General features: G+C 52.7%; 6 protein-coding genes across 6 annotated transcripts; 1 reads left to right on the forward strand and 5 right to left on the reverse strand.

Annotated features, from left to right (window-relative positions):
• Positions 1 to 1,184: 1,184 nt before the first annotated feature.
• Positions 1,185 to 2,524, reverse strand: CTAM01_09211 (RTA1 like protein; the record flags this gene model as incomplete). Its single annotated transcript, XM_060525230.1, has 3 exons — positions 1,185 to 1,329; positions 1,409 to 1,819; positions 2,154 to 2,524. 3 exons carry the CDS (start codon positions 2,522 to 2,524, stop codon positions 1,185 to 1,187), a joined length of 927 nt encoding a protein of 308 aa, XP_060380174.1.
• A 3,640-nt stretch (positions 2,525 to 6,164) lies between these two features.
• Positions 6,165 to 6,458, reverse strand: CTAM01_09212 (uncharacterized protein; the record flags this gene model as incomplete). The annotated part of the gene is made up of 1 exon (XM_060525231.1): positions 6,165 to 6,458. The coding sequence occupies one exon, from the start codon at positions 6,456 to 6,458 to the stop codon at positions 6,165 to 6,167; it is 294 nt and encodes a 97-aa protein (XP_060380175.1).
• Positions 6,459 to 8,122: 1,664 nt separating this feature from the next.
• CTAM01_09213 (GPI anchored serine-rich protein) lies at positions 8,123 to 8,841 on the reverse strand (the record flags this gene model as incomplete). The annotated part of the gene is made up of 2 exons (XM_060525232.1): positions 8,123 to 8,228; positions 8,291 to 8,841. 2 exons carry the CDS (start codon positions 8,839 to 8,841, stop codon positions 8,123 to 8,125), a joined length of 657 nt encoding a protein of 218 aa, XP_060380176.1.
• Positions 8,842 to 11,783: 2,942 nt separating this feature from the next.
• CTAM01_09214 (uncharacterized protein) lies at positions 11,784 to 12,482 on the forward strand (the record flags this gene model as incomplete). The annotated part of the gene is made up of 2 exons (XM_060525233.1): positions 11,784 to 11,862; positions 12,028 to 12,482. Coding segments are annotated over 2 exons (534 nt in total), but the record flags the coding sequence as incomplete, so codon positions are not given.
• Positions 12,483 to 14,342: 1,860 nt separating this feature from the next.
• Positions 14,343 to 15,704, reverse strand: CTAM01_09215 (NADH:flavin oxidoreductase/NADH oxidase; the record flags this gene model as incomplete). Its single annotated transcript, XM_060525234.1, has 1 exon — positions 14,343 to 15,704. The coding sequence occupies one exon, from the start codon at positions 15,702 to 15,704 to the stop codon at positions 14,343 to 14,345; it is 1,362 nt and encodes a 453-aa protein (XP_060380178.1).
• A 3,425-nt stretch (positions 15,705 to 19,129) lies between these two features.
• On the reverse strand, positions 19,130 to 22,290 carry CTAM01_09216 (exportin 1-like protein; the record flags this gene model as incomplete). Its single annotated transcript, XM_060525235.1, has 2 exons — positions 19,130 to 20,649; positions 20,703 to 22,290. 2 exons carry the CDS (start codon positions 22,288 to 22,290, stop codon positions 19,130 to 19,132), a joined length of 3,108 nt encoding a protein of 1,035 aa, XP_060380179.1.
• Positions 22,291 to 22,331: the final 41 nt, after the last annotated feature.

Below are 22,331 nucleotides of genomic sequence, written 5' to 3' on the forward strand. Positions count from 1 at the left end.
AGCGAGCATTTGAAAGCTTACTTGTGAAAATTTGAGCTTCGTCGATAATGGGAGAGTAGCAATCATGATATAGTAAAGAGTTCTACTCGACGACAAAAAAAGACAAAAACAGCTGCGGATAGAACCCTGGTGCCCTTTCTGGAATGAGAGGGATGTAACAGCGCCGACCCAAGGAAGTCAAGAGACTCGACCCTGTATATTTACTTCCTATAACATAGATCTCAGGTGATTTTCGCTCAAGATAAAAGGATGAGCCCGAAGAGCGAGTTCTCCTTGAATGTTGCTCATCCAGCAGTCATAGCTGGAATCGCGCGCTCCGGGCAAAAGGTCGATTGAATGTTCCGTCAGCTGCATGCGTTTGTTTTCTATCAGGATCTTTACGAAACAATGGCTATGTAAAAAATAGTCCTTTTACCATGTTTTTCTCTCCTCCATATTAGCCACTATTCCGATGGTCAAGTCGGACGTTTCAAGCTCGACGTCTCGCTCTGACACTGAAGAGTATGGCAGAAAACTTACGGAAAACCGACTTTCCAGGGCCGGCCAGACTATCAACTATCGATTCCCATTAGCAATTCCTTTCTGACCTTTAATCCTCTTGGAATATGCAGGCCACAAGGGAATTGTAGGACGGGGGCTCCTATCCTGCCTGAACATGATTGATGGGAATAAGATGCCATCATCTGTAGGGCCTTCAACGACGCCGGCTCTGGTACTGAAGACCGCACAGCCGGTGATACAGGCGACCCCGATGCAAGAATCCGCTACGGCTTTATGGTAAGTAAAAGACCGCAGCGATGGGCAGCGAGAACCATCTGCTCTTAAATAGGGACAGTAAACCGGCCCGACGACACGAACTAGGAGAAGGCGCTTGGCCGTTGACATTGTACTGTTTCGTAAGCTTGCTGACGACTACGTTACTGCACAAGGCGTTTTCAATGCAGAGGGCTGGTTCATATGCTGATCTTATAGGATATGATTCAATGTTCTTTAGTGTCGTTAATCGCCGTGTCTATGTGTTCATGTCATACTGATACCGCTTCTAATGCCGTCGGAAAGTCAAACCCAACCAAGGTGAGAGCAACAGGGCTGCGCTTCGATGTCCGCTCATTTACAAGAAAGAAGAACGCAAAGAGAAAATACACTGCTAAATCGAGTCCCGCTCTGCAGAATGGTATCTGAAATCACTTGCGCTCCACCTCCGCCGCGGCACTCTCGGTGCCGCTCTCTACACTCGACTCCTTTCTCACACCGTTCGAAGCCTTAGGCTTGCCAAACAGAAGCCCAGGGTGTCCAAGGCATAACGCAAAGACTGCACAAATGATGAGGCTAAACAAAGACGTGTCAGCATGGAAAGTCCACCAGATGCCAACGTCGATGGTAGGGGAAGATGGAATGAAAGACTTACACTCCCTCCAACCCAATGAACAACCCCTCATTCGTAATCTTATCCGAATTTGAATACCCTTCACTCAGCTCGTCGACACGGTACGCGCACCGCGCGAGGATGAGCACGACCGCCAGCGCCAGGAACCCGAAAAACGTCTTTTCGCGACGCGTCAGCGCCCGCGCGACGTCGGACCGCGTGTACCGGATCATGTAATCGGCGAATAGCGAACAAAAGGCGACGAGGACGATGACCTGGATGACGAGGCCGGCCATGGCGAGGTCGACGCCCACGTCGGAGCTGCCCGAGGAGGTGGTGCTCAGGGCGCCGCCGGCGGCCTGGAGGACGAGGCAGAAGACGTCAAAGGAGATGAAGAGCCAGTAGATGTACTTTGTGGGGATGCGGGAGAGCTCTGGGGCGAAGGATTCGATGCTGTTTGTGAGACAAGGACGAGTCAGTTTCTGGGTTGTGTTTTCATCTGAGTTTGAGTGAAATGTGATGCTATATCGGGCCGGGCCCCCTGCTATGTTTTGCTTTTCGGCCGAGAGAGAGAGAGAGAGAGAGAGAGAGTACTCAGATGTGCATGATCTTAGATTGCGACGTGCTGTGTGAGGAGGTAAGGGGTTTTCGACGACGAGACAGCTGTCAATAAGCCCTCACGGGATGGGAAGTGAAAAGGGAAAAGAAAGTCCAGAAAAGAAAAAGCAATGAGAGCGAAACCTGAACGAGAGCCCCAAGAACAGAGAATAACAAAAACACAACTTACGCCTTTGAAATGGTAACATATATGGCGGCGGTGTAGTACACAGGCCCGCTGGTGATGAAGACGATCTGGAGCATGAAGGCGATAAACTCGAACGGGTTCTTGTACATGACGATGCGGCCCACATAGCCGACAATCTCGCTGAGGCAGCCGGCTAGCATGAAGGCCATGAACCACCACTGGCGCCACTTGATGCCGAGGAAGACGTGGACGGCGCCGGCGAGGGCGAAGAGGGCGAGGAAGAGGATGTTGACGGCCAGGTTGGGGCGGTACTTGTACAGGCTGTACTCGAGCGGGCAGATGTCGAGGGTGCAGTTTGACTTGGGCCCGAAGGTTACGATGTAGGGCGGGAGAGGGGGCGGGGGGCCGGCCATTGTTGTTGATGGTGAGGTTTCTTTTCGTTTTCGGTGATTCGAACTTCTTCTGCTAGGGAGGCGACGGAAGAAATAGAGAAGAAGAGGTGCGTGTGAGGAATAGTCGAGGTGGTTGTCAAGCTCCTTATCTTGTCTCGTTGTGTTTACGTGCCAGTGGAGTTAAGGGGATGTCTTAAACAGTCGGATTTGTTCGAGCTCGGGCCTGGCTAAGGTGAGGTAGTTTGGGAACCAACAAGCAAACATCGCACCTTTCATTTCGAGCACGGGGAAAGAGGGTAGATGATATATACGCTTTGTCTGCAGGGAGAGAGACATTTCTCGATAGGGAGTAAGGGTTTCTCTCATTTCGCTCTACTTCGCTAGACCGGGCTACTGGGCTGAGCGGGAGCCCCAACCGTGAACGAACGAAAGAACAGGATAAGTCGTCACCACTCACTAGTGAACGGATACCAGGCACAAGGTTATCTCTCGCATTCTCTTAGACTTTGGAGTGATCAAGAATAAGCTCATGTAGGCTAAAGTGGAGGAAAAGGAAGAAAAAGAGGCGTAGGTAGACGTGGGGGAATGGGAATGGCGGCACCTGAGATTTTCTCTCGCATCCGCATCGACGGGAGGGCAGAGACATCTCGCATCGGGCGGGTGGCTTGACTAGGTAGGCTGCCAAGGGAGGATGCTGGTTGATGTGGACGGAGAATCAAACAGGAGGCTGATTCCAGATAACCTGGTTGGTTGGCGCAAACGGCATAGGGCAGTTCTCAGTTCCCCGTTCCTTGGTATGCTTACCCTCTGTGACTCCATATCAGGCTTCACGCCCAGCAACGAGGGGAGGGGACGACGGACGGAGGTAAGAAGAGAGGCTTGGCTGGTTGTCTGGCACGCCTGGCTGGGAATCGATCATCGCGGGTTTGGCTGTTTGGTTGTCTTAGCTTGCTTAGCTGGAATTAAGCGAGTGCGGGAGTGGGGCCGGCCTTGAGCTCCAATCTCTCAGCTCAGTGGAAGAAGGAAGGAAAATAAGTGGAGAAATCGGCGGTCGGAGGTAGGACAAGCTTGGTCTGTGCGTGCCGAGTGCGAGCGGAATGAGTGGAGACCTTCACGGGCTAAGGTAAGCTAACGTCCGTTCCAGTGAGGCGGGATGACAGGTTTATCTACCTATATTCGATGACGATGGGTCGAGACGACGTGTTCGGTAAGAGAAAAACTGATGGGATGATGCGCGTGGCTTTCCCGGTTGGCGGTTCTGATAACGGACGTCGGATGATTTCGAGGCTGTAGGGCTGGGGCGCTTGCAAACTACCTTGCCTGCATTTCTACCTTGCTGATGAAGTCAAGAGGCTTGAAGAGTCGATGTGTCATCGACGATTAACGTATCAGGGCTGAAGACTCTTGGCTGAATTTCGGTCGCTGACGATACCCAGTACCTGAAGTGGATGATCTTTGGACTTGTTGCACTTTTTGCTGTCGGCTCAGCCATCTGTCCCCGTCCGTCGGGCCCCAGCGCTCGGAGTCGGCATCGGCGTTGGATTGGGCCGTGGCAACGTAAGCTCCGATGTTCTGCTTGACGCCGAACGCCAAGGCTCGATCGAAGAACGGTCGAATCACGCTATCAGAGCCAACAAAAGTGTAGCGTTTACCTGGGATTTCATCCTAGCCAACTCCCGACTTCAAAAAAGAAAAATGGAGGTGGAACCTTGCCTGTTAGAGAACAGCCAACGGCTTCGTCGAGCCTTGAAGAACTGTGACTGCAGAGCACCTCGCTCTTTCCATCATTGCGATGCCTTACATGATGAAAAAGCCAAACCAATTGCCTGGCCGCTGTAATATGCCGGTTGTGGCCGCTTAATGCGGCAGGGCACCTTGACGGCCGCAAAGTGGACCCTGCCGACGATCGAGTACCCCCTCTCGGCCCGTGTTCGAACCGCCGTCCCGGACCAACGTAAGTGGAGCCGTCTCCGAAACGGTAAGGTTCTCGACAAACAACTACTTTTGGTCGGAGGCTGTCGTTTAAGCACCCATCTCTGACATTGTCCTGGACGCCACCGTCTATTCCCTATTCGAATGGCACTGTAGCAATTCATCGCTATGGCGCAGATTGTGTGAATGGCTTCAATTATTTTTGAAAGTTGAAGTACAGCAAGTGGCTTAAGGAGACGGCGGTGTAAGTGACGCGATCTTGCTCAGGTGGAAAAGCAAGGAATGCCAACTTTCCCACCGCACTTTCGCCCGCAAAATGACCGCGGCTGTGTGACATTTGATCCCACTTATACGCAGTACCCTAAGTAGCTCTCGACCTCGGCCGTGCTCGATACGAACCCTTGGCGCAAGCATCGGACGTAGCCGAGAGAGATGAACCAGAGGATGGGAAGGGAATAATTATTATTATTATTATTATAATTATAAGCAGGCGCTAATTGAACGATACGGCTTCAGAGTATACTTGAAACTAAGCGTTTGCAAAACAAGAGCATTGTCGCTCACTTACAATGGGATATTAGCGTTACTGCGAATAAGTCGGCACTTATGCTATACAATGGCCACACAACGCGACAAATATGCACATTTACAGCCTTTGAGGCTGAAGCTATCTTTAGGCCCAGCACTGTAAATGGACTTGGCAGACATGAGTCGCGAGTCGTTTGGCCCAAACCGCAGCCCTGCTGGGTGAATGGTATTCTACATCAAACATGTCCATTCTGCCAAAGTTTCCTTGTTTCAAGAAAGAGCGACCATTTCTAAGATTAAGAGCAAGATGTACTTCAAAGATCCTTTTCCAATTTCGAGAAACCGCAGAGGTTGACGATTCGGATGGTCAAATGCCACGGTTTGAAGTTGATTAAAGAGGCTTGCAATGGAAAATTGTTTCTATTAGAACTCGGCAATCAGGAAGGAGAACCCTCTTCCCCTGAAGCACATGGCAAAACCGTTTTGCATGACATTCTTCGGGAAGACACTCTCTTCGCATTGACTTTGATGGGCTAGTAAGCCTAAGGGATCGTTCAGCGACCGATGGCCTCTTCACGTGGTAATGCTTGAGATCCAAAATGGCGACGAATCGACACCGATGCCAGTGGTCTAGGATTCGAATGAATTAAAAGAGAATAGCAACTGTACGCCGCATTGCGGCACCGGCAGACCATTTTTAGCGTTCGCAGAGGAGGGGACGGTGAAAAGCGGTGTCGTATTTGCCGCCCAGGCTGAGAGGGGAGGGAACTTCTTGGTCATTGGTCCATGATATGTAATGCCGAGATACCGTGCAACGTATATTGCGTTGCTGACTTTCATGCTGAATCGAGGAATAACATGAATATGAACTTCGCACATTCGAAATCGCCTCATCATGTGAGACGCCGCTGAGGCTGCCCACGGGAGACAAAGTATCCGCTGGTAAGGATGAATATTTCCGCATCGTCAATTGTAACAGTAGAGTTGCCGGGGGGGCATTTCTTTCGATACGGCTTCAGAGGGGAACTACCATTCATTTCGGGAACCAATGTCGGTCGTTTTCCCTGCAAGCAATCACCTTGATATCTGCTAAGGCGACAACACCTAGGATTTTGATGCCGGTGAGCAGGAATTAGAGCTACTGGAAGGCCACCTTGGACTGTGAGGAGAGATGACGGAGAGACAATTGTCTTTCTAACCGTCAACTTTGCGTTTCGAAATGAAGACTCGGAGTACTATAGACAAATTGAATGGAGTTGTTCGAACGAATGAAAGAGCGACCCTCGATCCACGATGTAGACATCATCTTGACCGTCACAAGTCTCACCTCGAGGAAGAAAGAAACGCCCCTCATACCGAAATTTCTTACCGTATCACGGCTCAGCAACGTGATACGACAGTGAGCTATCAAGTAGAAGCGACAAGACTGCAAAAGACCAAACACACACCATCCAATGCCCCAAGACACCGACAGTATCCCATAACCAGCCAGCATCACGACAGCAACGACAACCAAAAGGCCGGCACTGTCGATCAATGGTGACGAAGCCCCCCTCTCGGAAGAGACCGAGAAATGGTCCCCCACAGCTCACCCAAAAAGCTCTTCATTTCATCTCCCCAGACTCCCGGGAACATTGCAGAAACGATGTATCCGGCGATCCGCAGAGGTGTCCGTACGAATACATCATAAAGTACGGATACCCGCAGCATGACGAAAGGCCGAAATGGAAGGAGATTTGCAGCTTTGCATGAACGAGGAAGGCGAACCCACAGGTTCTCCAATGTTCAAAAATGACCTAAAAAAGAAGGATAGAAAATAACCTCCGAAATCCAAGGCGGAACTGCGCCTCGCATCCTTGGGAGGTGATCAAATGGAATCATGGGATACGGTCCAGAACACCCAGACTCTCTCTCTCTCTCTCTCTCTCATCGATTCGCCTTCCTTTTCTGGCGCGCGCCAGGCTGACTCTTTTGCGAAACTTCCCCCAGCGCATGGATGGGATGTGTTGTAATCCCCTTCCCTCCCCTCCTCTCATCTTCGCCGTTCCCTCGGTGAACCTTGATTGCAGATTCTGCTATGATGTGCACAACGAAAGGAAACCCGAACAATTGTGCAGGCTGCAGGAAAGAGTGGGAGAGAAGTCGTCGGGGAAGCCGTTCATCCCATTGGGCGGAGCCGAGCGTTTCGTCCAAATTGCGACCGGGGTACCGTCCGACCAATCGCGGTCACCCGTTCGTCCAAATCGTAATCTCCCGAAAGTCCCTCAAAGTTGATCCTGTGAGGTAAACCGTAAGGGCCGTTGTTCTTTTGCACCCCCTGTGCCTGTGCCTGTGCCTGTGCGAGAGAGACACACACTGAGATGGTGAGAGGTGAGAGGAGGGCCCAGGGGTGCGTGGACAAGATCATTTGACAGGGCCGATCCTCCTTGTTCCTTGCATAGACCCGTCCACGTCCTCAAGTCTTGGCCGAAAAAAAAGTCATCCGAAGTGACAGTGGTTCGTTCGATTCCGTTTCGATTGGTTGCTTATTTTGTCTGCTGATGGTTATTTCGATTCGGTGTGTATGTACTTCCCGTACGCATAGAATGGTCTGAGCTGATGGATTTCGGTGCCGTCGGAGTCGTCCGCAGATGGGGGAAGGGTAATGATCATTGCGGATAGTTGCCGTCTAATTTCCCAATTGTGAGGCGTTTTGAAAAAGGTCCGGGGAAGGTCGCTGTAAGGCGGATGTCACCTCACTTGAGGAACATCACTTCACCCCCTCTTCGATATCACTCTCACCAACCGCTCTGAGCAGCGAATGTCACGTCGCGAATAATCACTCTTGGTAAAGATATGTTTTCCCCAAACACTTCGTCGTTAAAGCCAGGTCGTCGGGAATAAGCCAAACCAAAGTCCCTCGCGCTCGATTGTCTCAATCGCAAGGTTACTTCATCTGCGCTCATCCCATACGTCCCCCAAATACAATTAGAAGATTAGGTACAAATGGTATTGTTTTTGCATTCCGTTAAGATACAATGTACAAAGAGAAGAAAGGGCTCTTTTTTACATTTCCTCTTAAGACTCCCCAGCAAAAAGAACACCCGTTAGATTTGATCGTAAACTGCCGTAGCCTTGGTTGGCTTTTCCTCAGAAGAGATGTCCAGAAGAGTAAGGAATTTATGCGAAGGCAAAGGCGGCAACACCGGCGACGGCGGCCAGGATGGCGGAGCCGGTCAGGCCAGCGGCACCGGCAGTGACGGGAGTCTTGGTGGGGGGAACAGCACTGATTCGGAGAGTTAGCATCTTGGTTTTTTTGTCTTCATCTTTGATATTGGTAGTACTCACGTTCCGTTGCCACCGGTAGGGACACCAGGGATAGTCGCAGAGGGCTTGCTGGGGGTAGGGCAAGGGATCTGGACGGTCTCGTAGATGACGGTGGGGATGACGGTGGTGACGCTGGTAGAGATGGTCTTGACGGAGCTTCCACCGCAGACGGAGGCAGCGGCGCTGGTGGCCAGGGTGGCGGGGGCAGAGACGGAGGGAGCAACGCCGCCGGTGGTGACGGGGACGGGCTTAGCACCGCTCTCGGTGGTGGGCTTGGGGACCGCGGGGACGGAGGGGGGAGCGGTGCTGTTGCCGCCGGAGGGGGGAGGAACGACGACGACGGGAGCGGTGGCGGTGGGCTTGACGCCGGACTCGGTGACGGAGACGGCGGGGGTGGTGGGAACGGCCACGACGCTGGAGGAGACGACGGTGCTGCGGGCAGGGCAGTTGGTGACCTCGGGAGCGCAGGAGGTGATGGTGAAGTACTTGGTGGAGAAGACGGTGGAGGCGGGCTCGTCAGCGGTGGCCATGACGGCACCAGCGACGGCAAGGGCGACAGCAGCGTAACGCATTTTGAATAGATTTGTTGGGGGTTGGGTTTTCGTGAAAACGAAGTTGTTGGTTTGGTTGGATTAAGAGAGCGAGTGTTTTTAAGCAGAGAGCTTTGGTAAAGAATGGACGACCGAAGTCAAAGTTGAGTCAAAAGCGGATGCTTGAGATTGATGAGGCTTGTTTGGCTGAAGAGGGAGGAGCAAGAAGAGGTTTGAAGGCAAACGTGGAGGACGGCAGCATATTAATAGGCCATGTTGGACAAGTGCGAGTCCTTTACTCAAACGGCCCCTCTCCCCGGTATGAATGGGCGAGTGAGAATGAGAGTGAGAACAAGGTGTGTGTGTGAGAGAGAGTCAGTCAGGTCCCCTCCCGTTTCCTCCGCTAGGCACTCCGCCAACGGCGCCCATGAACGGCAACAGCAAGTGAGAGTGAGTGAGCGACATGGAACGAGGCACACAGAGTGGGAAATTACACAACGCCTGCTAACATCCAGCCCCATGAACGCTAATCCAGGGGTTTGGTGGAGAGGTTGGATGGCACCAAAAGAGCACCTGGGCGAATTGGCCCGTACAGACCAGGCCGGCCAACGAACCCTTGTTTTTCACCCCGGCCTTTCCGCTGGGACTCTAGGCCGGGGTTAGATCCCATCTGCATAGCGCTACATTAGTGGCAGAACATGAGGGAAAACGCCGTTGCCACCTTATTTGCTGGACTGCAGTATGTGGTCTCTCGCATGGCTGTAGCCTGTGGGAGCCTATGGTCAGGAGAGAGAGAGATGAGTTGTGAGCGCTTATTGAGGGTCGAGAACACGACCGGATAGGACGCCATTGCTTAATGGTAGCCGCTGGAGTTGTGCGCCGGCCCCGTTAAGCTTCATTGGATCTCTGGCGCCTCTTTCAATTTCCCCGTTCGTGTTGAGCAATGAAGCACAGCAATCTCGCTCTCGACTTATTGTACGCTGGCCACTTGCGCCAACGAAAAGAAGAGAATGAGAGGAAAGAGGCAGACATCCACACACTTGCAGGAGAAAAGCCGCTGACGCTAGCACCATATGACAGGTGCTGGGCGTCTATTGAACGTCCAGCTGGACAATCTGTCAATGGGTGAATGGCTATCAACCATATGAGCGTTTGCACACTGGCGGTGAAAAGAGTGAAAGAGTAAAAGTGGCTGTTCATGGTCGGGTTCGCCAATCTCGGGCCCTCTTGAGAGTTGGTCAACGCTCTGTGCCTCCTCTGATCCCGAGAATCCTGGGAGGCAAGGTTGCCCAGCACGAGTCAATCAATCAAGGACCATGGAACAATGTTTGAAAGCGAGCCAAAAAGTGGCACATTTCATGGTCACAGGGATAGAATGTCTGATTGGGCAAGTGGATGGTTCGGTGAGACTTTGTACGCGGTACAGCTGGCAAAGGTGTAAAGCTGTGCGAGCCGAAGGATTTGCTGCCGTACTCGGTACTTGCGTGACTAAGTGGCCGTAGTTTCGCAGATCCAGGCCGTCGTTATTTCGCTCAGTCGCCTCGCCTTACCCTGTCTCGTCGGCTGGACAAAGTGGTCGTCAGTCTCCGAGATGCAGCCAGGGCAGCACGGGTGAGAGTGAGACGAGAGATCGGAGGAAGAGGAGGTTAAGAAAAGGTTTGCCTGAGGAATGCGGGAGCGAGCGAGACCACGTTGCTGTGGTTGAAACCAGGAGACCGACTTCATACCCTTAGATAGGGAGAGAGAGAATGTTCCGTAGGGAGAGACATCCCGCGGCATTAGTCGCCTTGAGATTATTCAGAGCCAAATGGCACAAAGGAGCGGAAGAGCTGAGCGCTGAGGCAGCGAAACCGCCCAGCTGAGAGAGATGATGGGCAGCGGGAATGCACCGAAATGTGGAGGTGAAGGATGATCATCTCACCAAAGGAGGGAGGACTCGATGAGAGGTGCAGCAGTGTCAGCGTTAGCGGTAGAAGACAGTGACACTGCCATGACAGAAGCTGAACAGAGAATAGAAGAGAAGAGAGAGACGCCAACAACACAGAGAGAAGACGAGGAACAGGGTTCTCCGCCAAAAGAGGAGAGAAAGAGACATCCTCGGGCCAGAAGACAGGGGTACCGGTTTCCCTTGGCAAAGCCTTGTTGTGCCTTGTGCCCTGTGGCCTGCACCTGTGCTTTGCCCCTCACCCTTTGTTAATTGACCCTGAACATTTTGAAAAGAAAGTCTGACAGTTTAGCCAGGGGTAAGGTACCGTAGTGTAGTAGTTGCACAAAGCAGGCATAACTCGAGGGGAGTAGCACAAACATCTGGTTTCTTGAACTAATGCAGGAACAATCTGCGGAAGCTGTGGGCATTTTTGTTTCCCAAAACATTTCAACGTCCTTCCACCTGAGTACGTACAGATCCTGTATGTAGATACGTACCTGGCACGTGCTGGGTTCATCGCTGACAGGTACGTACTCGTAAGATCAGAAAGCGCAAATGATGTTCACAACTTCCCCCTTTCAGTCCAGGAGTCGTCAATCTTTTTCCCTTCCACGAACAACTCCCCTCCAGCTCCATGGCGGTCTAATTTCCTGCTGATGGCTGTCACTCAAAGGAGAGCCACTTTGAGAGTATCCATCGCTATTCAGTGGGCCACACGGCAAATCATCCCCGTATTTTTCATAGAGGAGAATACTGTCACCCAACACGACCACACCACGGCCCACAGCCCACGACATGATAACACCCACACAGCATACACAGGATGTACGGAGCCGCGGGAGTCGGGAACGCCAGACTCCAAAGCAGGCCCTCACACAGGACTCGAAATACGGATACCGACTCGAGAATCGACAGGCGATATGAACGCAGTAAGGCCTACAGGGATTGACATTGGGTAAACAGACCCTAGTCGCATTCGAACCGCCCCCCTCTGGATCTCCAAGCCTCTTTTCCCCTGTCAATCCCTGTGCCCCTCCATGGTCGTCCACTGTCACCCAAAATCTCCGCGGCTTCATCCAGCGTCGCTACGCAGCAGATCAGCATTGTCAACACGTCAGAATCACGGACCACTGCCCGTGTGTTTTCAAGCTCAGAAAGCCAATCTTAATCTCCAAAATCCTCTCTGCAGACCGCCCCGGCACTTCATAATGCCGCTCGAACCGGCTTAGCCTCGACGTCCCTTCTCTTCCTTGGACCAGCCACCACCGACTGACAACCTATATGCCACAATGTCTTGGCAGTGGTGTCTGGACGCCGCCTCATCCAAAAGTCGCGGCACTACTGGCTCTTTCTATTGAATGTGTGCTCGTGCTTCAATCACATGATGGGACTTGCGCGACGCCCAATAGCGACATTGTGCAACGGCTTCTTCGACGTAATGAGCAAATACCCCGGTATGGCTACACAGAATGATTTGGCTCGAGTCTCGACAGTCCAACCTTTTGCAAATTGCATAATCGAAACATCCTTGTTGCTTATCATCAGCGGTATCTCAGCAGGCCCCACGAGGCACGCAGGCACGCAGGCCAAGGGCTCTAACGAGCTGGCCTTCGCGCGTTTCACCACGGTGGATGCACAAGATCGTCTGATGCTCCCTCAACCCGCACTCCCATGCTGCATCAACCCTTATGACGTCGCATATGCCCTGCTCTATCCGTACGAGTACCTACAGATTATACGGCGTAGTGGGCACTGACCGATGGTCGGCCGAAAGTGCTTGATTATGGGCATGATTTCGACCTCCGCGGCTACTTTCCGTGAGAGGGCCACTGGAAACAAAAGCCAGGTTTGTTTGACAGAATAGGATTCTAGGAGCAATGATAACCTTAACCAGCCGCGACTCAGTACGGCCACCCTATGAACATACACGGCCAAGGTCGAGCACACCGGGGCCACACCATTGCAAACTTGGGTTCGGCTCTAGCTACTCTCTTCCTACCTCCGGCGCCCCAGCGGCCTCATCGGGTCGACTGCAATTTGGCCACACTGCCACACGCCACCGGGCCATACCTTGTTTTCCCGCATCTTGATCGATCACTAGGCCAGCAGGATGACCACTTTCCAATAGGAAGCGCAATTTCCAGGCGAGCGCCATCGCCGCCATGTGCTAGACGGGCAGTAGTGTGCAAGAAGAGGCGTCCCTCGACATGTTTGGCGCATGAAGAGCATTGTCCGCTTACCAGACTGTCGGTGGAAAGCGTCACACTCACAGATTGAATGTGTCGTGGAACTCCGTCGCGTACGAACGCAAACAGTAGAAACCTGTTCCTGCTGATCATCTGGTTGTTTTCTCAAAACTTCCGATCATCCATGGATCTGTCGAGTCAGATGAACCATGCCGCTCCGCTTCACCAGACGCTCGGCGCCACATCAACTCGGAGATCATGCAGCCAATCTTCTCGGATCTTCATACCGGTTGCCTATCACTATCCTCTTCTTCATCGGAACCGGTGCGACAACTTAAGATCGAGATGGTTTAAATATGCTATTTCGAGTCGTGGAAGGCCTATCTCTCTTCTAGGCAAGTGGAAATCAGGCCCAGTTCTCTATAAATCCGTCCAATACGCTACTTCGAACTTTCTCGTGGGTGAAGGTAAAAAGAGAGGAGCAATCCGGCCATACGAAGAGCTAATCTCGGGCAATTTTTCGAACCCACCTCTGACCCCGCAAAATTCCGAAAGGAGTAATGCTCTCAGCACCGTAATTGTCAGGAAAGCTGTTCAGGAGCCATGTGTGTGCCACTGCTACCGATCTCAGAGTTTCAATCTACATACACTCTAAGTAGTGTATGCTGACTTCAGGGGCGCTTCCGGAGTCAAGATTCACGAGCTGTTTACTCTATTCTGCTCAGGTACACACGACTAAAGGAGGTGCGAAGAGACCGAGCGGCGAACATTCTCGTATGCGGTGTCTTATACACTTCCATTCTTCCTCTGTCCACGTCACTCTGTACTATCAAACGGCCTGCCGTACCTATTGCATTTCTCAACCCTCCATGTGCATCTCTTTGAGCACATGCACCAGGTTGCAAAGCGAGACCGAACAAGTGAGAGCCTTCTGGCTTACAGACAGTTCCACGCCAGTCGAAGCCCCGGGGTTCCGCGTACTCAGTTGGACATGATACTCTAGAGGTCTGGTCACTAACCAAATTCTGCACTGTCGAGCCATGGTTCACTTGGGAAGACTCAGGTGAACCATACGCAAGGGGTCCACGTCTGTTTCTCCGTCATACGGCTCTCGATAGCATCTAGAATCGCGTCTCAGGGTCCAATTTGTGTTTGAAGACGTTTTCCAGAGTGGCAGATTTCTTGTTGGCGATTTGCCATAGCGAAAATTTCTTCTCAGAGCCCCTTGGCTCTTGCCTATCAGCGGGTCTGAGGAGACATTGTCTAAATAGGTACTTTACACACACCGCCGTGTCTTCACAGCAGATCACAAAGCTCAATCATACCATGTCTCGGTAGAAACCAAGACAGTACCCGGTAGCACGAACTCTGATATCCCTCTCGTATATGAACAGGCAACGACGGGATACTCATGACGACCGAGACTCCAATCACAATCTTGCCGGGGCAGCATTGCCGCCATACGGGAACACGGGAGCCGACTCCAGCCTGGCGAACCCGTACAGCTGCCCTTTGCTTTCAGCCACTCGAGCTTTCCAAGCCGTGAGGTCCTTCACCAAGCCTTCTGTCGCCTTCTGATCTGACGGGTCCATGGGCTCCTCGTTGTGGCCCATCTGCAGCATCTGCGATCCCGCCATGGCGACTCCAAGACCAAAGTCCTGCTCGTCGAGCAGAGGCTTGACACAACTCTTGACACCGTTCTCGAAAATGTCCTTGGGCAACCTCGGCTCCGCACAAGCAGGCCGCCCGATGCCCACGCCATCGAGTCCAGCCTGCAAGATATCAACCATGGCGCCGACTGAGCGGACGCCACCCGTGACGTAGGTCCTGGTCTTGCTCACATGAGGCACGATCTTCTCCGCGAAGTCGAGGAAGAAGGCCTCACGGGCTCTTGTGCTCTCTCTCTTGTGGTGCCACCCAGAGCTCTCGTACGTCCCGCCGCTCAGCTCGACAAAGTCAAACTTGTGCTCCTCCAAGAGCTGGCACAGCTCTGCAGCTTCATCGGTCGTGAATCCGGACTCCTGGAACTCGACGCTGTTGATCTTGATGCCCATGACGAACCCGGGGCCCGTCCGCGCGCGGATACTGTCGGCGACGTCGGTAATGAATCGAGCTCGGTTCCTCAGCGAACCGCCGTACTCGTCCGTCCGCTTGTTTGTCGTCTGCGAGAGGAACTGCGCCATCAGATAGCCGTGTGCGCCGTGGAGCTGGAGGCCGTCGAATCCGGCCTTTTCGAGGTACTCGGCGCAGTGCACGAAGCCTTCGGTGAGCTTCTTGATCTCCTCCAACGTCGCCGCATGCGGCTTGGCGAACGTCATGCCCCCAAAGTCCGTCACCAGCTGGACATCCGAGGCGGAGACAGGGTCCGACTGGATGGCGCTGACGACCTGACGTCCCGGGTGGCCGACTTGTGCGAGGAGGAGAGAGCCTCCGGCCTTACCCGCCGCAGCTATGCGGCGCCAAGTCTCGAAGCGCTCTTCACCCTCGACGGGCTGGTGCTCAAGGGAGATGGCTGGGTTTCCGGGTGCCTCGAGGTGGGCCGGGTCGATCATTACGTTGCCCGTGAGGAGGACGCCCCAGCGGCCGGTACCCCAGTTGCGGTAGAGGTTCAGGAACTCTTCGGTGGGAGCGCCGCGCTTGGAGGGGTTGGCGACATCCCATGTGCACACATGCTCTGACATGGCGCCCTTCATGAGGCGGTTCGGGGCGACGGCCGTCGAGAAGGGGAAGCTCAGCGGCTGGGCCAGAGGTGTCGGGTCGACATCCTGTCGGCCGGGATAACGGGGAGTCATCTTAAGGTTATGATTGCTGACGACTTTCTCTCGGTAGGTATCTGATCTGCCGCAGACTTGTATTTCACGGGTGAAGATGCTGTTCGTGACGGGTTCAGGCTCGACGATTCGACGATTCACTCGATTGGATGATTGCAGAGGAACGCAGAAGCCTGTACTTTACTTGCGAGCCAGGCCCTACATATGGAACGACCGACCACTCGGGGAGGGGGGCCCTTCGACAGCAAACGTGTGGATCTATATCTGTGGTCCGTCCCATTCAAATTCCGTTGCGGAAAGGGTTGCGCACATCGTGTGGATTTGGCTAGGCACTCCCGCTGGGAATCCCGTTTTCTTGGGCCTAGAATCAGTTTACGGCCAAAGGCCTCCCGCGCCTCCAGGCCGCGCAGCTCGTCCGAGACGGAGGAGCAAAAGCCTTGGAAAATCGAATCCACTGCGGCAAAACGCATTGCTGAAGATATGCAGGCATTTGCCTCGGCATTAGAACTTGGAAGGAGGGCCGTCTTTTTCTTTTCTGCCCCCTGCACCCCAGTTTAGGTGCCGGGCCTTGTGGGGGGATACACCGATACAGCGAAAGCAATCGAAGGCGGTGCGGGCCGGTCAGGGGTGTGTGTAAGTTACCGACTCTTTGTCACTTTTTCTTTGGTGGCATTTGAACATGTCACCGCTCTTTGGGGTACGGATAGATTTGTCGAGCCGGCCTACAGACCCCGTCTCGTGAGGTGGGATTGAGTTGTATTGTCTGGTTCTTCAGCCGAAGTTTCGACGAAGCTATAACTACTCTTTTACTCAGCCGGTGGACGCTATGTTGACGGGGTGGCTCATGATTTTTGCAAAGCGGGTAACTTCCGGTGTCAACCACAACTCGTTCACTCAAAGCTCGTGTACCAGAAAGCGCTGTGGTGGCTTTGGGTCGCGAATTCCGTCTCAATCTTTATGCCATAACACGACCGAGAAGCTTGGTCGGCCGCGTCCGTCTGCTGAAGAAAGTTGGCCTTGAGTTGACATGAATAGCGGGGTTGAATTGACAGTTGGGCGGCGGACCCCTCCTGTTCCCACCGTCCCCCCCTTCCCCTACTAACCGCGGTTCATCCTAGCCTTGAGATGAGGGGTTTGGTCTTCTTGGGCCCATTTTCTCTTCTTCCTCGTAACGTTATAGCTGATGCTTATAAATCCGAGAGTTTTTTGGGTCAAATAATCCAGATGTGTTTCTCGTTCGTGTTCTTTACTAATTGAGGTCGGGTGGATGTCGTGCCAAATAGGCAAGCGCTACGGAGTATTTCCGACGAAATTCGAAGAAACTTGGACTCGGGGTGATTGTAGTCAGTCCTGCACGTAAACCATCTCGTCTTCACTTAATACAAAGTTCCCATCATACCTTGGTCCTTGGTACGAATGTTCGTTTGTTTTATTCTCAGTAAAGCCACATGCCAAAGCGGAGTGACTGCTTCAAGTTCTTGAAACAAGGTCCCTTGTTCACCTAAAGGCCTTGATTGAAGGGATCATTGGGTGAGAGCTAGAGCGTCGACTAGTCTCATGTCGTTGGTCGAGGTAGCAAGACGCGATACACCAGAATGATTAGACGTACGCCTGGGAGGGGGGGGGGGGAATGGTTTGCGGTTCTCTAATTTCAGGGTACCAAGATGCCAGGTGTCTACGCTATAGAGCTTTAGAAGGGTGGGGGGGGGGGGGCTAAGTATTGCTCAAAAGGTGAGCCTGAAACACGCTTCCTGAATTACATGGACTCGTAGCTTGGGGGAGTTGCTCGCTCAACGATGATTCGTGTGAGATGAGTTACAGTCTCTCGTCCTTCTAAGTAGTTGGGATTCATACGATGCAAACTTGCAAAGGTCTAGTGAACATGCTGTGGCCAGCTCCTTCCACCCAGGAGGTGAAAATATCATGAAGAGAGTGGGAGACGGTATCGAGGAGTTCCCCCCCCCCCCCCCCCTTCTCTCTCTCTTACATGTATACCAAGTTGCCATACAAGAAAGAACCTTCAACCCAAACCAATAGATGAAAGGTATACTCTATTCTTAATAAACTCACAACGAGAACAAGCAATCCAGCCATCCCTCCCACAACCCCATGAAGGCTTAAGACAGCATAGGGCTGTTCAATGTCCCCATGTTACTCCTGGTAAACACCTCGCTTCAATAATACAGGGACGGGATAAAAAAACGCCGCCCAGATTCATGGGCTTTATTTCCCAGCCCAGTTACATCCTGGATACCATATACTATCTATCTAGCTTGGCACACCTGGGGTAAGACTAATCAAGCAGAAAAGTGCCTTTGATTTCTAAAGAGTAGGAGTACCAACGGCTGTGTGATTGTTTTCAGTGATGGACTTTATACGAGTCCTCTTAGTTGCACATCGAGATCCCGTCTCGCGATCCGATGGTACCAGGTTCGCTGGTCGCTTCTCGTCTTACTTTCGACGGTGTTTCAGAGAAGAGAAAAGAGGAAGCTGGATGGCCTGGGTCCCAACTTATTGAGAATGAGCAGCAATGGGGAATAAACAAATCGCGGGGCAATATGGCATCTGCTAAGTTTGCCCGCCTTTCGCTACTGGTTCCCTCTCTTCGTACCTCCCGCCCGTGAGAACCTAGAGAGAAAGGGAGGAGGTTGAAAGCCCAAGAACCATGGTCACAAGAAAGACTACCCTAGGAACTCAACATCCACACAACACAATCCCCCCTTCCCTGGATCCCAATTTCAAGCTGAATGCAGGACTCAACGTCCTTCTCTACTGTCGTACTTCACCGAGATTCAACACCTGTCCCCAAATCACGAGAACCCCATTCTCGAAGTCGAACTTACCAGCAAGTCCAAACTCTCCAAAGGTCTCCCACATGAGAACGTCAAAGAGACACACTGTCAAGTTAAGCCACCAAACTCAAACAAACACTCCAAACGTTCGTGGCGACAGTGGCATCGCAGCAAAGGGAAGGCGAAAAACACGATCACAGTCGTATCCTCCTCTTCCTCGACGGAAGACAATATCAGACGATGATGAAGTGACCTCTACAAGTCTGGACACGAGACATTATCAATATCATACCTGGCAAACACACACACACACACACACACACACACACACACACAGCGAGTGAGAACATAATCTTTCTTTTTGTCATTTGTGTCGTTTCATTTCTAATGCCTCCCTCAAAACTCCAAGGCGATGCGGCCAGTGGATATGTTAAACAAAGAAAAGTGGCCAAGATAAGAGAAGGAAGGGAAGAGAGAAAGAGCGAGAGAGAAGATTCCTAATTGCCCTTCCACCCCCTGTCAATGAACCCTCCCCCTTTCCATTCATACGCTTTTAACAATGCGTTTTCCACAACATACCAAGCCCCCTCATACCGCACACCCTTCTGACCATTGCCATCCATGCCTTACACACCATCTCCCATCTCCCTCTATCTACCTGCGGCTCTTCAGAAGCCCCTGCAGGTAACTCGAGAATCCCTTCCTATCCGTAGACGTTGACATGGACCTCAAAAAGTCGGATCCGTCGATACCCAAGTGCGGGAACAGGGAGGACTGTAGGTGCTGGATAAACATCTCTCCCGTCTTGAGGTAGATGGCCTGCTCGAGGCCGGCGATCTCGTTGAGGACCTGCTTGCTCTGAGCGTCGTTCTGCGGCCTAAAGTTGGGGTCCTGGAAGACTTCCCAGCAGAGCGGGTGGAAGCGGTCAATCATGAAGCGGTCGAAGCCCGGGATGGTCGGGTTCGGGGAACCGCTGGGCGCCTCCGGGTTCTCAGCAATCTTTGCGCAGTCAGGTCCGCCCCAGACAACAACCATGCGTGCCAAAACGCTAAAGGCCAATCGGCTGGGCCCAATGTTCTCTGCTACGAGAGTCCTGCCGAGGGTAATGACAGAGTTGATGAGCGACTCGAAGAAACCCTGGTTGGCCTCGCTGATGAAAACGGACTGCAGTTCGTTGTTCAGGATAACCAGCAGGAAGGACAGGTATTCCCTCCGCAACTCGCCAAGCTGGATCTCGTCGTCTGTACCAGTGACTGGTTCGGACAGGCCGGCAAAGATTCTCTGCAGCAAGGGAGTGAGAAGCATGTTCAAGACATTGTAAATCTCCGTTTTGAAGCCAAAGACAATCTGGTCAAGGAGTCGCAGGAAAATAGCCATCTCATCCTTGGAAGAGCTTTGGGACAGGAATCCTTCAATCCACTGAGGAAGCTGCGGCAGCACAGCGGATCCGAGGACGCCTAGCAACTTAGAGAAGGATGCTCGGCAAGCAGTGCGAATGTCGGTGGAGTTGTTCAACTCGCTCAGGGCAATCAAGATGGCTTCGGCGGCTCTCGAGAATTCATCAGACACAAGCTTGTCCGGGGGAGGCCGGTTCTGGACCGAGGTGCTGCCGGGCTGCCAGTCAGAGAAGCCATGGGCGAGGCGGCCAAGCGCCAGGATGATGTGATGTATTTGGAGAATGGCCTGGGCATCGTTCGCCTTTGCTTTTGGCAGATGGGATTCCATGTCACTGAACAAAGGATTCAACACAAGGCGGGCATAGTATGCCTGTTTGTCTGCTGGTGTGCTTCCAGTCGACGCAATGCAGCCAATGGCCTCAAACAAGTAAAGCTGGCTTGTGAACAGGGCATCCGCAGAGTGATCAGACTCATCTGACGACATGTCATCGTCTCCGTTACTTTCTGATACCTCAGCCTTGATCGGCAGGAGGTCACTGATGGATTGGATGACAGTTTCTGCCACATTGCCGACCTGGGCTCTGAGGAATTTGACAAATCTCTGGAAAAGGTACCAGGATCGTGTCTTGATGCGCACATGGTCGTGGTGAACCAGCCGCACAAAGTTCTCGAGGACTTGAGGGATGTACTCTTGGCGGGCATCAAATACTTGCCAGTACCGGACACAGATCTCCATGTACTGGAGCAGAATCGCGGGGTGGGGGAAGTTTGCAATTCCTGTAAAACTGTTAGGCACTTGGCTCGAGTAAATATGAAGGGAAGTGACTTACCGGACTCGACCATCTTGGTCACCATGATGGTCAGCCGTTCTGTTGCTGTGCTTGAGGGCTGGCTCTTGGTGCCCAGCCCTTGGTTAGGCAGCGCGAGTTCGCCAAACAGATACATCTCGTGGAGCGCAAGATCCAAATCTCTCCAGTCCATCTGGGACCCTTGCTGTTCAAGCGTTGTGAAGGTCTGTGAAACGAGGTTGCTGAGAACATCGATGTAAAGCTCTTGGTCCACAGCAGCAACAGTCTTTTGGAGGACTTGCAACCGCTTCCGCAGCTCCTGGAACTCGGCCTCATCCGTTTGTTCGTCTTCGTCACCCCAGTTAGAGGTCTCGTCGTAGCGCATCTTCATAATAATGGCGTTAAGAATAGGAGGAAGCATCTCCTTGTAAGAAGCCGGCAGGTTGGCGCCGACCTTTCGCAGGAGGGTAAGGAGGTCGGTCAGAGAGGGGATGACTGTCGAGCAAACCTCGTCGTACTCGTCAGAGAAGAATCGGAGAAGGAAGGGGAGGAAATCGTGAAGATGTTGCTCGGACTTCGCTCTGGTGTCTTCGCTAGCCTGGCCGTCCTCGAGCGCGCGCACAATATCAGCCATGACGGTGTTAACGAGCTTAGCGACAGCTTCGGCAAGATCGGTATCGTATTGGGGCGTAGACTTGAGCTCGCTCAGAGGGGCGCTGGCGATGAGCTGAGCCACGATATCGCGCAGGTTGAGGAACGAGATGAGTTCCATCTTCTCGGGGCCCCTCATCTTCTTGCCCACAATCTCGGTGAGAGTGTCAATGGCGGCGTCCCGGACTTTGTCCTCGCTGCCAGACCGATTTGTCCGTCCAACGACAGGGAGCAAGAGGTTGAGCATTTCCTGGTTCACAATCAAGGAAATATCCATCCAGCTGATCCATTTGCCAATGACCTTGAGAATCATCTCAACAATGACATCGCTCTGGCCCGAGTACTGCGCCAGCAAGTCCTTCCATGACTGCGCAATCTTCTGGACGTCACGCTCTCGCAGCTGATCCTTCAAGTCGGTGTTGCGCTTCGCGTCGTTGCTATTGCGCGTCAACAGCATGTCGGCAATCTCGTCGTGGACAGAGCCAATGATTCGCAAGTAGAGAACGACACCGGCCGTGTTATTGGGGCTGCTGGCAATGGCCAAAAAGTCGTCGATGAAGGACTCCCAGCCATCGTTGTAGAGGAAGACGAAGAGGTAGGTAAGGGTCTGCGAGAGCTTATTCTGCAGGTGGGAGGGGTCGATCTGGTCTTGCAGGTTCTGGCCGTAGATATTGCGGACGTATTCGAGGAGGTTGTCCTTTAGCCACGAGAGGCTGTTGCGGTCGAGGCCTTGTGTGTAAATCGCATAATTAACAACTTCCAAGCAGAAGAGGCGGACGACCTCGGAAGGGCGTTGTGATCTGGTGAAGAGGGTGGTGCAGACCTGCCAGCCTTGGGGGTCGGCTCGCAGCTGGTTCAGGTAGTCGAAAGCTTGTTGCTTGAGGTTTTGGTCGCTACCGACGTTGAACGCGGCCTCGACGGCGTTCTCAATCTGTGCGACAGGTGGGGTCAGCTCTGGTCCATGTGCGACGAGATCCATTCTGCTCTTGGGGATAACATTTTGAGAGCTCCCGTCTCCGT

Source organism: Colletotrichum tamarilloi, assembly GCF_030869305.1.
Source record: "Colletotrichum tamarilloi strain Tom-12 chromosome Unknown Scaffold_35.1, whole genome shotgun sequence".
NCBI classification, from domain to species: domain Eukaryota; kingdom Fungi; phylum Ascomycota; class Sordariomycetes; order Glomerellales; family Glomerellaceae; genus Colletotrichum; species Colletotrichum tamarilloi.